Source organism: Peromyscus maniculatus, chromosome 21 (genome assembly GCF_049852395.1).
Source record: "Peromyscus maniculatus bairdii isolate BWxNUB_F1_BW_parent chromosome 21, HU_Pman_BW_mat_3.1, whole genome shotgun sequence".
Lineage (NCBI taxonomy): Eukaryota > Metazoa > Chordata > Mammalia > Rodentia > Cricetidae > Peromyscus > Peromyscus maniculatus.
Genome location: NC_134872.1, coordinates 39,143,754 through 39,158,554, shown reverse-complemented (window position 1 = coordinate 39,158,554; position 14,801 = coordinate 39,143,754). Strand labels below are relative to the sequence as shown.

The 14,801-nt window shown below is 45.0% G+C and overlaps 1 protein-coding gene across 1 annotated transcript in view; it reads right to left on the bottom strand.

The window, feature by feature from the left end:
* Positions 1-14,801, bottom strand: part of Mgat4a (alpha-1,3-mannosyl-glycoprotein 4-beta-N-acetylglucosaminyltransferase A) — a 107,957-nt gene that overhangs the window by 13,233 nt on the left and 79,923 nt on the right. The window contains exons 6-9 of the mRNA XM_076557478.1: positions 9,053-9,099; positions 6,922-7,035; positions 6,041-6,116; positions 149-263 (exon numbers count right to left, since the gene is read on the bottom strand). Of these exons, the coding sequence (XP_076413593.1) occupies positions 149-263; positions 6,041-6,116; positions 6,922-7,035; positions 9,053-9,099 (352 nt within the window). The remainder of the gene's footprint in view (positions 1-148; positions 264-6,040; positions 6,117-6,921; positions 7,036-9,052; positions 9,100-14,801) is intronic.

The window sequence follows — 14,801 nt, the reverse complement described above, 5'->3', positions numbered from 1 at the left end:
TTGGTCAAAAAGAAAGAGAGAGAGAGAGAGAGAGAGAGAGAGAGAGAGAGAGAGAGAGAGAGAGAGAGAGAGAGAGAGAGAAAGCAATTGGTTTAAGACTCAGAGTCGCAGCTGTTTATGAAGTAGAGAAATCAAACCCTTTTCTTACCAATAAAGCCAAGCTGGGAAAACTCCAGAATCATCCATTCTTCAGAAGAGAGTTGAAGTGCAAAATTTTTTATGGTATTAAAATAGTTTTGTTTGACAATAATATCATCTTCAAGCTAGAAAAAAAATTGAACAATCATATTTAATAAGGAAAAAAAGAAGGAAAGGGGTAAATGGGCATTACTGCAGGAAAAAATCCAAACATACTCTCACAAAAAACAATGGTTAAAACCAATTAAAATATAAAAATGAGTGTTGTGAACACAAAAGATACACTCTGTGGGGTCAACTACCTAGGTCAGAGGTCAAAGAGAAGCCAGCACCTTCCCTCACCTACCTTTCACCTGGCTAGCTGAGACGACCCAAATGAAAACTGGGTATGCACCCATCTGGCACGTCTGTATTCTGTCTGATACAGACTCCTATGTATAACACTCTCTCTGTTTCTCTCTCTTTCTGTCCCGCTCTGTCCCTCTCTGTCTCTCTGTCTCTCTGTCTCTCTGTCTCTCTGTCTCTGTCTCTCTCTCTCTCTCTCTCTCTCTCTCTCTCTCTCTCTCTCTCCCCTCTCTTCCCTCTCTCCCCCCTCCCTCCGGCCCTCTCCCTCTCCTCCTCTCCCTCCCCCTCTCTGGGAATAGAACCCAGGGCCCAGCTCAAGCTAGGTAAGGGCTCTACTACTGAGCCGCACCCCTAGAAAGCCGCTTTATATTTTTAAAAAGATGTATTTACTATTTTTATGTGTATGCATGTGTCTCTGGCTGAGTTTAGGGCAGCATCACATGTGGGCCTGTGGAAGTGAGAGGGGGCAATGGATCCCCTGGAACTGGAGTAACAGGTAGTTATGAGCCACCATGTGGGGCGTGATACAGGGAGGAGGACAAGGTGGGACCAGAAGCACCTGGCGGTGTCCCCGAAGGCCATCTTCACACTCCAAGTCACTTGCAGCTCCCACCCTACTCCTTTTATTACAAAGGATCAGAGACACCGGGTTCAAAGCCAAGTGATAGTACAGATCAGAAAGACACTGTCAACAACGGCCATTTCTGTCTTGTGTCACTCAGTCCTGGACAGGAACAGGGCAGGCAACTAGCAGAGGCCAAGAACAAAGGCCAGGGGCTGCAGGACCACATATAAGCACTAAGTGGTGCCCCAGCTGGACACACCAGAGTAGAAACCACCACCACAGGTCCAGAAAGAGAGGCACCAAGAAGCAGTGACCGTGACAGGCAGCATGTACAAGACCTGTATAAGCGCCTCCCAGACCCAAAACAAACAAACAAACAAACAAAAACTGCAGAAAGGAGGAAGATGGGCGTGAACCACATCCCCATCAACACCAGCTAAGGAGAGGGGGCCTGGCAGTCCCTAGCTGCTGAGAGAGGCAGGGGCATTTCCTTTAATGATGTGACCCTGGTAGGTGGACCACACGCCAAGGCAGGCCCCACTCCCAAGACTAGCTGGGCAGCACAAACTAGACTGGACAAGTTTAAAAAGGAGGCACTCAGAGGCGGGCCGGTGGGCGGGTGGGCGAAGAAGGTGGTTAAGAGTGAAGGGAGGGAACAGTGAGTACGTTCAAGATAGACTGCATGAAACTCAAAGACAATAAAAATACTGTTTGTAAAAGGGGCTCTGGGGGACATAGAGGTGGATCAGAGTGGACGCACTTGCCGCTCTGCCCGAGGAACCAAGTTCAGTTCCCAGAACCCACCTGGTGGCGCACAGCCGCCCATGACTCCAGTTCCAGGGGTCTCACCGCCCTCTTCTGACCTCAGCTGGAATCAGCACTTGGGCAGTGCACAAACACACATGAATGCAAAACACTCACGTGCATAAAGAAGAAAACAACTGTTTTCATTTAAAGGGCTCCAGATGCTCTGGCTCACATGATCAGAAGCAGGCCTTCCGGGGTACCACAGCAGACCACAAGGGAGGGGGCGGGCTTTGGGGGATGACTGATTTCCCAGATACCCAAATCCCAACAGCGACAACAAAAACAACATTGCAGTGAGGCTAGGTGGTGACTTAAAAACAGTGGGCAACTAATGAAATGTGTAAGAGCTGAATGGGAACAGCAACAGAGAGACGGAAATCATGGAGGAGAACCAGCTAGGGACAGGAAGTGAAGAATACAAAACCCGAAAGGGAAGCTTCACAGCAGACCTGCCCAGGCAGAAGAGTGAGCGAGCCAGGACAGGGTTTTCAAAACAAAAGGTGCAAAGAACAAAAGCGGGAAATGACCATGAAGACAGCCCAAGGAACCTGCAGGTCCCGGGGATAGAAGAACACTTCCCTCAACAGGAGAAAGGAGCTACCTGAAGAAACATCTGCTGAAAGCTTTCCAAGTGTATAAAAGAAAGTGGATATCCAAGTTTAACAAGCTCAAAGAGCTCCACTCTGATGAGACAACCACGCCAAGAAACAGCACAACCAAGCTGTCAAAATCCCCAGAGAGAGAGTTTGCTCCTTCAAGTAGTGAGAGAAAAGTGACCCGTCACGTACAAGGGAGCTCCGATCAGACCGTCAGCAGGTTTCTCAGCATACTTTGTAGGCTGTTAAGAGAGTTGGAGGGTAGATTTGAAACTATAAAAGCAAAGCAATTATCCACCAAGAATTATGCACCTGCCCAGCAGAACTGTCATTTGGAAAACAGAAGAGAAATTATGGCTTTTCCCAGATAAGTGAGAGGTGGTAAGTTCAACATTATTCCTCCTGCCTGACTTGCTAAGTCCTTCATCTTAAGATGAAAGGATGATAAAAAAAACAACAAAAGACCATGAAATCATCTAAAATTATCTGGTAAAAGAAGCATCCTGGCACATACAAAATCCTATAGTAAGGTAATGTGTGTGTAAGTCCCTTTGTTTGGGGGCGCCAGGGCCAACAGGGACACCAGCTGCCTGTATGTATAACAGAAACACGGACCTCTGAAATATCTTACAGATTCTACCCAAAGATCAATAGAGCTGGGTGGATGCTGTCACTCATGACAGCTTGTTGCCTTAATCATTTCCAAATCTGGTATAAGTCAAAGCACAAAAATAATTACACACTTAAATCCATGGATTTACAATATGCAAAGAGGCAGGGGCACATAAGGGTGTGGCTCAGAGGACGCAGTGCTCTTCTAGCATGCACAAAGCCCGAGTTTGACCCTCAGCACTGTCTAGACTAGGCACAGTGGCAGACTCTACTCCTGTGATACCAGCACTTGGAAGGGTCAGAAGTTCAAGATCATCCTTGGCTATACAGCAAGTTCAAGGTCAGCCTAGAATGGAAGATATATAATCTCATAGAGGCAATTTGTATCATCAGTAACAAAGTAGGGACAGGGAACAGATATAAAGATGGTAACCTACGTGGCTTGAAGTGATCGGTTTTAAATAGATTGCTGCAACTGTGGCGTGTTTCGAGTAACTACAGTGATAACACAGAGAAAAATCAAGTAAGAAATCAAAACATGTGACTATAAAAAAAAATCAGTGGAAACAAAAGGAAGCAAGGATGTTTCTGCAACAACCAGCAAAACGATAAAACTTTAGTTTGAGTAGCCCAGGAAGAGAGAGGACTCAAAATTAGACACGAGAGGACAGTGACACTGATGTCACAGAAGTACAAGGGTTATAGATTCAGAGAGGCTACTACAAAGCTAGGTGTGTGCTAACAACTGGATTAACCAGAAGAAATAATACGTCCCTAGAAAGCTGCAACTCACTGAGACTGACCTGCAAGGACAAAAAAAAAAAAAAAACACACATTTAAGCATGCCTGTAACAAGTAAGGGGAACCAAAGCTGAAAACAAACAGAAAACCTTCTTGCAGGGCTGGAGATGTAGCTCAGCAGGTAGAGCGCTTGCCTAGCAAGCCTGAAACTCTGGGTTCTAGCCCCGCCACCACCTGAAACGCTGTGGCAGTACATGCCCATAATGCCAACATTCGGGGTGTGCAGACAGAGAGATTTAGGCATCAGACCATCCTTGGCTAGATGCTAAGCTCAGGGCCAGCCTGGGCTACATAAGATGCTATCTAAAACCATGACACCAACAAAACCTTCCATAACTGCCTTGAAAAGCAAAGTAAAAGAAAAGTCCAGGGCCAGAGAACTTCACTGAAGAATTCTGGGTAACATTAAAGATTCAACTGATTTTTCTCAGACTTGACCTAAAAACGGACACAGACAGAACTCCTTCAAATGCAGTCTGTGAGGCCAGCATTCCTGAGATGAAAATCAAAAGCTTTCCCTCTGGGATCACAAATAGGCACGGATTCCTACGAGTTGTCAGCAAGACACTGGCAATGCCAGTTCGAGCCATCAAGACAGCCAAGAGTTAAAAGCATTCAAAGCAGGAAGAAAAGAAGCTGCATCTCTGTATTTGCCTTCACACCATGTTGCTTCTTTTGACACCCATGAAAATGTGTGCATGCACTCCCTCTTGAAACACAGCTCAGCTACACAGCCGAGGCTCCCCTGGGACTTATTATAGTCCAGGCTGGCCTCAAATTAGAGATCCGCTTGCTTCCTAATACTGGGATGATGAGTTTGTGCCACTATGCTTAGGTAAACTTGTAAAACATGATGCTGGTGTCACATCCAAGATGCCACTGCCAACCTCCATGTCCTGAAGTTTCCCTATGACATGACTTACGGAAATCCAGAAAAACCTACTACAAATAATGATTTCAGCAAAGTTGCAAGATAAGACAATCAAAACATCATCATTTCTACCCACTAACAATAATAACCAATGCCCCTAACCCAACTGTATTTTAATTTCATTCAGTAGACTGCTAAAAACACCTAGGAATGACTTAAGGAGGTGAAAGACTTACCCCAAGTGGACTACCAAAGATAACAAGCAGCTGCGTGCTTGTGACCCCAGCTCTCAAAGGCAGAAGCAGGAAAACCCCACGTTTGAGGCCAGCTTGCCGTGCAAGCAGAACTAACTGTGTTCAAGCCCCAACACCCATGTCAAAAAGCCAGTCATGGCAGTGCCCGCCTGAAATCCCAGCACCGAGCAGGCAGCCAAGGAGAACGACGGGGCCAGCTAGCCAGCCCGGCCAGCTGAACTGCTAAGTCCCAGGTTCAGTGAGAGACTCTGCCTCAGAAGAATGGTAAAGATTAACTGAGGAAGAGCCCCAACCTTGACCTTTGGCCCCTACAAGTAAGTACACACATGTACCCCCAAACACACACACACATACAAGAAACTTCCAGAACAGAACAGAGATGGTTTCTGCCTTCTCATCTTTCAGACCCACATGAACATTCTGACATAGACCTCTGACTGAAACCAAACACTCTTAAACTATATGTAGACATATGTTCATAGAATGTGATCACCTTTACAAAATAAATATGAAACAAAAACTATTCTTTTACACTTCCAATCTTTTATAAGCTAAGTGTATTTCTTTTTCTATTTTAATAAATGTATTTTACCAGGAGGAGGAGGAGAGGAAAAGGAAGAATTAAAGGCCCACACAAAAAGCTGAGGAAGGTCTGCACTAATACGCCTCTTTAATACTTCTTCTTTAAAATGGTGAGAACAGTCTGGTGTGATGGCACACATCTTTAATCTCAGCACCAGGGAGGCAGAGGCCAGAGGGACTCTGAGTTCAAGACCAACCTAGTATACACAGCAAATTCCAGAACCAATCTGTAACGAACCAAAGAAACAACAACAAAAAATACCCTGTAAAAACCTGGACCCTTAGCAGGGCAGTGGTGGTGCACGCCTTTAATCCCAGCACTCGGGAGGCAGAGCCAGGCAGATCTCTGTGAGTTCGAGGCCCAGCCTGGTCTAAAGAGTGTGATCCAGGAAAGGCGCAAAGCTACACAGAGAAACCCTGTCTCAAAAAACCAAAAAAAAAAAAAAAAAAAAAAAACCTGAACTCTTACCTGAATGTAATAGATGCCCTTCTGCTGAGCATACATCATTAGAAAGCAATAATCCAGGTTTTGTTTGGTTCTCCATCTGAAAGGAACAGTTTCGGAGTACGTCAGGAATCAGACTCCAAGTCAGCAAGCTCAGACTATGTGTGACCTCATGTCTACTGTGACACACACAAACTCCCACACACCCGCAAGAGGGTCAAAGAGTAGCTTCCTCCTATGAAGCCTTTCTTAGCATGTACTCCTAAGACTAACCCTCCAGCTACCCCGTGCACAGAAGGCTCTTCAGTGAAGGGGATCCGGGCATCACTGTACACTGTACATCCCCCTCTAGAGACAGATCTGCAAAAAAGACGCTAAAATACCCACCAGTGAGCGCATTACTGGACATGGGACTCATGGCTCCGTGCATGCTTGGCTAACATTCTACTACTGAGCTATAATCCAGCGTTTTCCAGACTGCCTTGTCCACAAAGCTTTTCTTCGGTAATGTTTTAATGTCTCCTTGAACTAGTGCTTGGCATAGTCTACTTTGGGGAACATGAGGCTGGTGTCTAGAGCTGTGAATTAAATACAGCTAGAGATTGATACTGCATATTAAATGCAAACAGAAACTAATACTATGTGTTAATGCTTGCAAACACATTTAAATCTGCAATAGTAATCTTTTTGGTGAATTCCCAGTGGCTAAGAAAAACAGATTAATTAATGCTGAGGAAAAGAAGGGGTCCCAACATCAGCTCAAGAAAGCACAATGACCAGTCATGCCAAGCTCAGTTCATCTACACAGAGCTCTCAGAATCTGTGTCCTGTGCTGAACAAGATGGCTACCTGGCGTCTTCTAAGCCTTTACTGGGTACCAGGTTGACAAGAAAGCACCTGCTCACCTCACTCTTTCCTTGGAGTCTCCAAATGTCTCCTTCAGGTTAGTCAAGTCAGGATAATAGCTTTCAGGGGGGGAGATTATTTCCAGCAGGCCAGAACTAATTTCTCTAGAAAATCTAACAAGAAAAAGGTTAGCTGTATTATTTTAGCTCTGTGGGATTTCATTTGTCTTAATGCTCAACTGATTGCAGCATTTAACACAGAATGCATGAGTGAGCAGGCTAGCAGAGTATGAGGAGACAGATAAGAGTGTGCTAAATGCAGTCAGCTCACCACTGACCAGAAAATAAAATTTCTCTACTGATACAAGTTTTGAGTTGCCTCTTTTTTCAACCATGCTTTTAAAAGACAGTAAAAGTAAAAGGTCAGAGGAGAAACACTGAAATGTAGCAGGGAGATCCTAGACAAACTCCTGGGGCTGCCGTGGTCAAAGTGATTCATTTTTTAAATCTAAGCACATCAAGGTCCCACAGAAAGGGGGGGGGGGAAGGCCAACAAATGAGTCTGTGCTGACACAAAATGTAGTATTCATGAAAAATCAAAGTTCTTCCATTTTTCTGGGCTGGTGAGATGGTTCAGTCACTAAAGGGGTGTGCCCCCCCAAGCCTGGAAGACTGGGTTCAATCCCTGGGACCCACACAGTAGGAGGAAAGACAACCTCAAAAACTCCTCTGACCTCCACATGCATACTGCGTCATGTGTAACCATATACTCACAAATCAATAAGGGTGATTTATTTCAAATTTAAAAACAAAGTTCAACATTCAGGAAGCTTTAGTTGTAGGCTGCTGGCCCTACGGCATTCCAAACCAGGGCTTTTTAACGAAGGGCGACGTTGTCCCTCCTGGGAACATCCAGTGGGGCCTGGAGACATTTGTGTTGTCGTCACAACTAGTGATGATTCTACTGGCAGTGAAATGGAGAGATGCCAAGGGTCCTGCCACACATCCCTTTACACACAGAGCCCTTCAACCAGGAGCCACCCGGCCGGAGCAGTGGTGCCTGGGCTGAGAAACCCTTTAGGGGAAGCTTGGGTCGGTTTTCACTAAATGTGGCTTCTTTTTATTTGAGTCCTGTCCCATTCTTGTACATCTTCACTATGCATGTATAAAGCTGGCCTTTGTGCAAACGCCCGGGGTGTGTAACTGCACTCATTTTCTGGCCTTGGGGAAGGGGAACCAGTCATTATTCCCTGCTTATTTAAGGGGTCTACACCAGCCTATTCTATAGACTGCCAAGAATGTAGCACTTGAGGAAATGTTTAACGCATCACAACTTGACCCTGAAGTAGCCACGGGTTGTTTTTTTTTTTTTTAAATCTCCAGCTGTCATATTTTGATTAATAAGGAGAAATTATTTTAAGTGTGGAGTTGGCAAGTAACTGTTGCTTCTAAGGCTTTCTTTAAGATTTTTATTACTTTTAATTATGTGTGTCTATGGGCAGGGGATGAGGGCAGGGCAGAGGTGGCAGAGCTCCCCGGGGCTGGATTATCAGGTTAGTGGATCACACAAAGGAACTGAAACTCCGGTCATCTGCAAGATGAGCAAGCGCCTTTAATTGCTGGGCCATCTCTCCAACTTCCTAAGATTTTTCTTGTCAAGTAGAAAATGTGCCCTTTAGGAGTAAAACCAGATAAAATTCACTGAAGGCACCTGTCAGGTCTCATTTTAAAACTGGCAAGGGAATAACATAAACACGTGTGCCAGTGCCTGCAATCCCTAAGCTTCACCTCTGTCCTCTGCCCACAGTGACGGGCTCAGTCTTGGCAGGACGGGAAAGCATGCTCAGATACGGCTCAGTTTGAGTATCGGTCCTGACAACATTTTTGGTGGGGAGAGAGTGAAGGAGTCAAACAGTTCTACACAACTGTTGACCCTCTCTCTACTCTTTCAAGAGGAAAAGACAACTAGCTGGTCGTGTTCCATGTAGATGCTTAATCTTTTCTACAGGGGAATTAACCAATTTACACACTGGACACTGGGATTGACAAATGGCTACTCAGTGAGAATGTAAAGGGCTGCTGACACTGATGAACAGAGAAATGAATTAGAAAGGAAGGCATTTCCTTTTAACAAAAAGCCAAAGAAAACAGCACTGAAAACAGTTCCATTTCTGTACTTCGGAAAACTTACTCTTTCTCCAAGTTGGCTACAACGCTGTGAACATAATCAAGATCTGTCTGGGAAAGAGAGAAAAAAAAAATCACGGTTTTTATTTCACTTTAAAAAAAAAAGAGAGAGAGAGAGAAATTTACTTGATGTGTGTTGGTCTGCATGCATATATGTATATGCATCTCGTGTGTGTGTGTGTGTGTGTGTGTGTGTGTGTGTGTGTGTGTGTGTGTGTGTTTGCATATGTGTGCTTGCTCGCACATGTGTGTTGCCCTTGGAGGCCAGAAGAGGGCATCAGATCCCCTGGAATTGGTGTTACAGATATCTGTAAGCCATGGTGTGAGTGCCAGGAACTGAACTCAGGTCCTCAGGAAGATCAGCCAGTGCTCTTAACTGCTGAGCCATCTCTCCGGCCCCTTATTTCACTTTTAATACCAAACTCAAAGTGGGGCAAATGATGAATCACACACTGAAAATATCATTTTGACTTTTTAGACACTTTTTCTATGAAACTGCACCTGTAAATGTCCTTAGGTGTGATCTGCTACAGTAAGCCAACGTAGAAGTTTTATTATTTTCAATCACTGATGTTCAACTTACTAGAAAAACTGAGCAAGAAGCAACTCCTAGTCCTCCCGGAAATCCAAACTCTTTAGTGAATGTGCACAGCAGCAGAAGCAGCCTGCTGCAGGCGAAGATTCCAGTACTTAGAACCGTGAAACCAAACCGAGGCTCAAGATTTACCTCGCAACTACCTGCCTGCACAGCCTGTGCTCCTTCTCTGGGCTTTAATTTTCTTTTCTATTAAAGGGGGAGGGGCAGGTTGGAAGAACCTTAGAGACTATATTAAATAAACCTATATAATAAAAGCAGCATTATATTACATTGATGCCAAGAACTCCAATCAGGAGAATAACCACAGTTAGAAATAAAGGGCATGTTTCAATTATAAGCAATTAAAAACCCAGGCTGAGGGTGTAGCTCAGTGATGGAGTCTTTGCCTTACATGAACCAAGCCCTAGGTTTGATCCACACCACCACCAAAAAAAAAAAAACAAAAAACAAAAAAAACCTGAAAATCCAATATTCTTATCTTAGTGAGGGTTACTATTGCTATGACGAAACACCATGGCCAATATCAAACTGGGGAAGAAAGGGTTTATTTGGCTTACACTTCTACATCACAGTCCATCACTGAGGGAAGTCAGGACAGGATCCTGGAGGCAGGAGCTGATGCAGAGGCCATGGAGGAGTGCTGCTTAACTGGCTTGCTCAGCCTGCTTTCTTATGCACTACCCACAGGGCACTGGGCCCTCCCCCACCAATCACTAATTACTAAAGGCTTGCCTACAGGGATCTTAGGGAGACATTCTCCTCAACTGAGGCTCCCTCCCCTCTAGAGACTCTGGGTTGTGTTGAGCTGACATGATAAAACCAGCCGCACAGTTCTCTAGCCATTTTAAATTCAGTGACAACTTAAATATGGTCAACTATTAAGACAAATCAATGATATATAAAATCCAACCTATGTTACGAAGGCTGTCATACATTTCACACGAGTAAGAAAGAAACAGCTTAACATAAGAATAAGAAAATCCCATTAAAAACTAATAAGCAGCCAGGCGGTGGTGGCGCACACCTTTAGTCCCAGCACTTGGGAGGCAGAGCCAGGCGGATCTCTGTGAGTTTGAGGCCAGCCTGGGCTACAGAGTGAGTTCCAGGAAAGGCACAAAGCTACACAGAGAAACCCTGCCTCAAAAAACAAAAACAAAAAAACCAAAAAACTAATAAGCATTTTTTGCCCAATTTAACTTTAATGTCAGTTAATTGAAATTCCAACTTTTGTTAAGCTTATCGATTTAAGAATAAAATATCTGCATAACACCACATCCTTCAAAGTCTTAAGAAGGAACTTTAGAGATACAGCACAGGACCACAGAGCAAACCCCTGTCCTCCCCTTAGATAAGCCCAAATGTCAGTCATCTTTCTTAAATAATCACCCACTCGCTTTACCAAAGAGTATCTGAGACTAGGATTTTAGAGACTGTAGCCTAGCATGGTTTACACCGACTACAATATGCTTAGGAACATCCTGAAACCCAATGTGATAAATACCTGATGAGGCAAAGTGATACGCCTGTCTAATGCAAAAGAACACAAAGATGCAACAGCCTGCCAGATGCAACTCCTAGCAGGTCCATCTGAAGCAGAGGACCAGGAAGAGTCTTGTGTGAACACAGGTTTGTTATATGAGCTGTAAGGCAGTTTATGAGTGGAGGGATCCATACAGACTACAACGCATCATATATACCTTCCCTACTAATATACCTTCCCTACTAATATACCTCACCTATTAATATACCTTACCTACTAACATACCTTACCTATTAATACACCTTACCTACTAATATACCTCACCTATTAATACACCTTACCTACTAATATACCTTACCTATTAATATACCTTCCCTACTAATATACCTCACCTATTAATATACCTCACCTATTAATATACCTTCCCTACTAATATACCTTCCCTACTAATATACCTCACCTATTAATATACCTCACCTATTAATATACCTTCCCTACTAATATACCTTCCCTACTAATATACCTCACCTATTAATATACCTTCCCTACTAATATACCTTCCCTACTAATATACCTCACCTATTAATATACCTCACCTATTAATATACCTTCCCTACTAATATACCTTCCCTACTAATATACCTCACCTATTAATATACCTTACCTATTAATACACATAGCAGAAGATTAAGTAAACAACTGTGATTTGTGTTCTTTCATCAACAGAACTGGACCTTTCTAGTATCTACTGGAGACTGGGAGATGGAGTAGGACTCCTCTGAAGAAAGCTCAACCTATGATCAGTCTCGTAGCCAGATCTTTCCAATGGCCCCTCCCCCTCAGTGGCTGGGGGCATGGCTGGGCACTCAAGAGTTGCTCACTGTAAGAACATCATTTTCCCTACGATTCTTTTTTCTTTTTAAGATTTAAGTGTGTGGGTATTTTGCCTGCATGTATTCTGTGCACCATATGCCTGCAGGGGTCAGAAAAGGGCATCAGATTCCTTAGAATTGGAACCATGGATGGCTGTGAACCATCATGTGGATGCTAGGAATCGAACTCAGGTCCTCTGCAAGAGCAGCCAGTGCTCTTAATCACTGAGACATCTCTCCAACTGCTGAAGATATTTTAAACAGCGTATGGAAACTGTAATAGAAGAGAAGGAATCTGCGAAAACTGGGATGTGTATTCTTGGAGAGCTGGGAATTAAATAGCATAAAAAGCACAGACAGTCTGGAGATGGCTCAGTTCATAAGCACAAGGAGCAAAAATTAGATCCCCAATATCGGACAGATGGCTCAGTGGTTAAGATCCCCAATACCCCAGTGGGGTGGGGGAACAAGGAGGGCAGCACATACCCGAATTTCCAAGGCTGGGGATGAGGAAACAGGAGGACCCCTGGGTCTCACTAGACAGCCAGGCTAGCGAGCTCCAGGCTCCACGTCTTTAAAAACACCGAGTGTGACAAAGAAAGACACCTGACTTTGCCCTCTGGCTTATACACGCCTTTTAAACCCAGGACTTGGGAGGCAGAGGCAGGTGGCTCTCTGTGAGTTAAAGGCCATCTCAGTCTAGAGAATTCCAGGCCAGCCAGGGCTACATAGTGAAACCTTGTCGGGGGCGAGAAAAAGGAGGGGCAGGGGAAGGAAGGACAGATGTCAAGCAAACAAAAAAACAAACAAAAACTCAGCAAGAGAAATTTCTTCTATGTGTTGAAACACAGATGAATGTGAAAGACACATTCCATGAAAGAAACCACAGTGCAAAGGACCATGTATTACACAATGGCACTGATAAGAAATACCCCAAAGAGAGAACTATGGGAGCGGCAAGTAGATCAGCAGCTGGCTCGGGCTGCTGAAACAGAGGAGTGGGTTTTCTTTATAGGGTGGTGAAACTGTTCTAAACACACAGGCATGCCGGCCGTCCAGCCTGGCTTCACTGGGTGAGCTGAATCATAGTGTCAGCCGTACACACAAAGGCAAAGCACAGAGCTGTAAGAGGACCAGCATTCCACGCTGTGCAGACAGAACTGAGGAAGGACAGGGGCGCTCAGTTTCACTGGGGGCAGACAGACAAAAGCCGAACATACACAAGGGTGAGCCTGAGAGGCGATGACATCCGCAGGAACCGGAAGTCTTGAGCTCCCTTCTCCACCAGGAAAATTTCACCTGGCAATCTCACAGACCCCAATATTTGGAGAACTACCTCAGTGTGTCCCTTCCTTTAACCCAAGGCCACGTGGAGAGGATGTCCCTGGGATCACAGTTCTCTAGAGGAAGAATCCAGATGCCCTAGCATCTGGAGACATGTCCCAGGAGGCCCATTCTAGTCTCATCTTGGGGACACTGGCTGTAATGGCATAACGATAGCACCTCAGTAAGACAGAATTCAAGAAAGGAAGCGAGGTCGCCCTGGTCACGAAGGCACCTCTGTGTAACTGCCATCTGAAGTACCTGATCTAACAGATGACGTGGTAGCCCAGTCACAAAGCTGACTTTCAAAACCGGTCACTTTCAAAAAAAAGCACTGAGGAAAGTCACCCAAGTCCCTAAACAGATGGTCTTCATGCTCCAGCCTCAGAGCCCGCTCCAATGCCCTACCCCCGCCCCCAGCAGACAGACACGTACCTCCACATGTCACTGACACACAGTAGACATGCTCGCCCTGAGCAGTCAAAACAGTGGTTCCCTCCCCTCAGCCAAAAAGCCTTCCAAAGGCCTGCCTGGGGACAAGCCTCCCCACTCCACACTCTACACAGCAGCTCGGGGCCGAAGCTGTCTGTACTCACAGTGTGGACACCAAACCACCCACGGCTGCATCCTGATGGAGACATCATCTCCAAGCATGCATTCCTAAGCACAGCCTCCCAACTCACTTACCCTCAACAACAGCTCTGCCTAACCAGGGATCTCAGCTTACATCTCTCTCCAGCTGCAGGTGATAATCAATTATGATTATGAATGCCTGGGCTACAAATTGCCACACGACAAAGCTGTAAGTCACCTTAAGCAGTGACTTGCAGGTGTGTCCACAATGTCACCAGATGGCCCTTCCAGAATAAAGCACTAGTCCAAATAGTGTTTATCCCTGCTGGGCAACACCTATAAAAGCCAGAAGAGGGAGCTGTTTCCCAAAACACAGGAAAAACTCCAGGGACAGAAGGGATCAGGAGCATTTCCATCCCTCACCCATCCCCCTGGCAAAGCCCCCCACAGTTCCAACAGTGAACTCCAAAGAAACAGATCTCTGAAACATGGCTGCCAAAGAATTCAGAAGACTCTTCACAAGACTATGTAGAAATAAAATTGCCCGTGCCTGGTGGTGATTCAGGTCCACAACTGCAGTTACTCTAGAGGCTGACAGTTCAAGGCCTGCCTAAGCAATTTAGTAAGACCCTGTTTTGAAATACTAAGAGTCTCAGTGTATATGCCAACATCCATGTATGGGCAGAAGGGGGTCACCAGGGAATCCCAACCCAAACTATCAAAACTCAAACGCAGAGGAAAAATCCTGAAAGCAGAAAGAGATAAGAAATCTAGCACATATAAAAGAATAACTATACAGCTACTGTAGATGTCTTCAGAACCGTACAAGCCAGGAAAGTGAAGTAATATATATCCAAGAACACCCTGCAAATCTACCTTTCAGAAACTGGAGAAACGGGACTGGCAG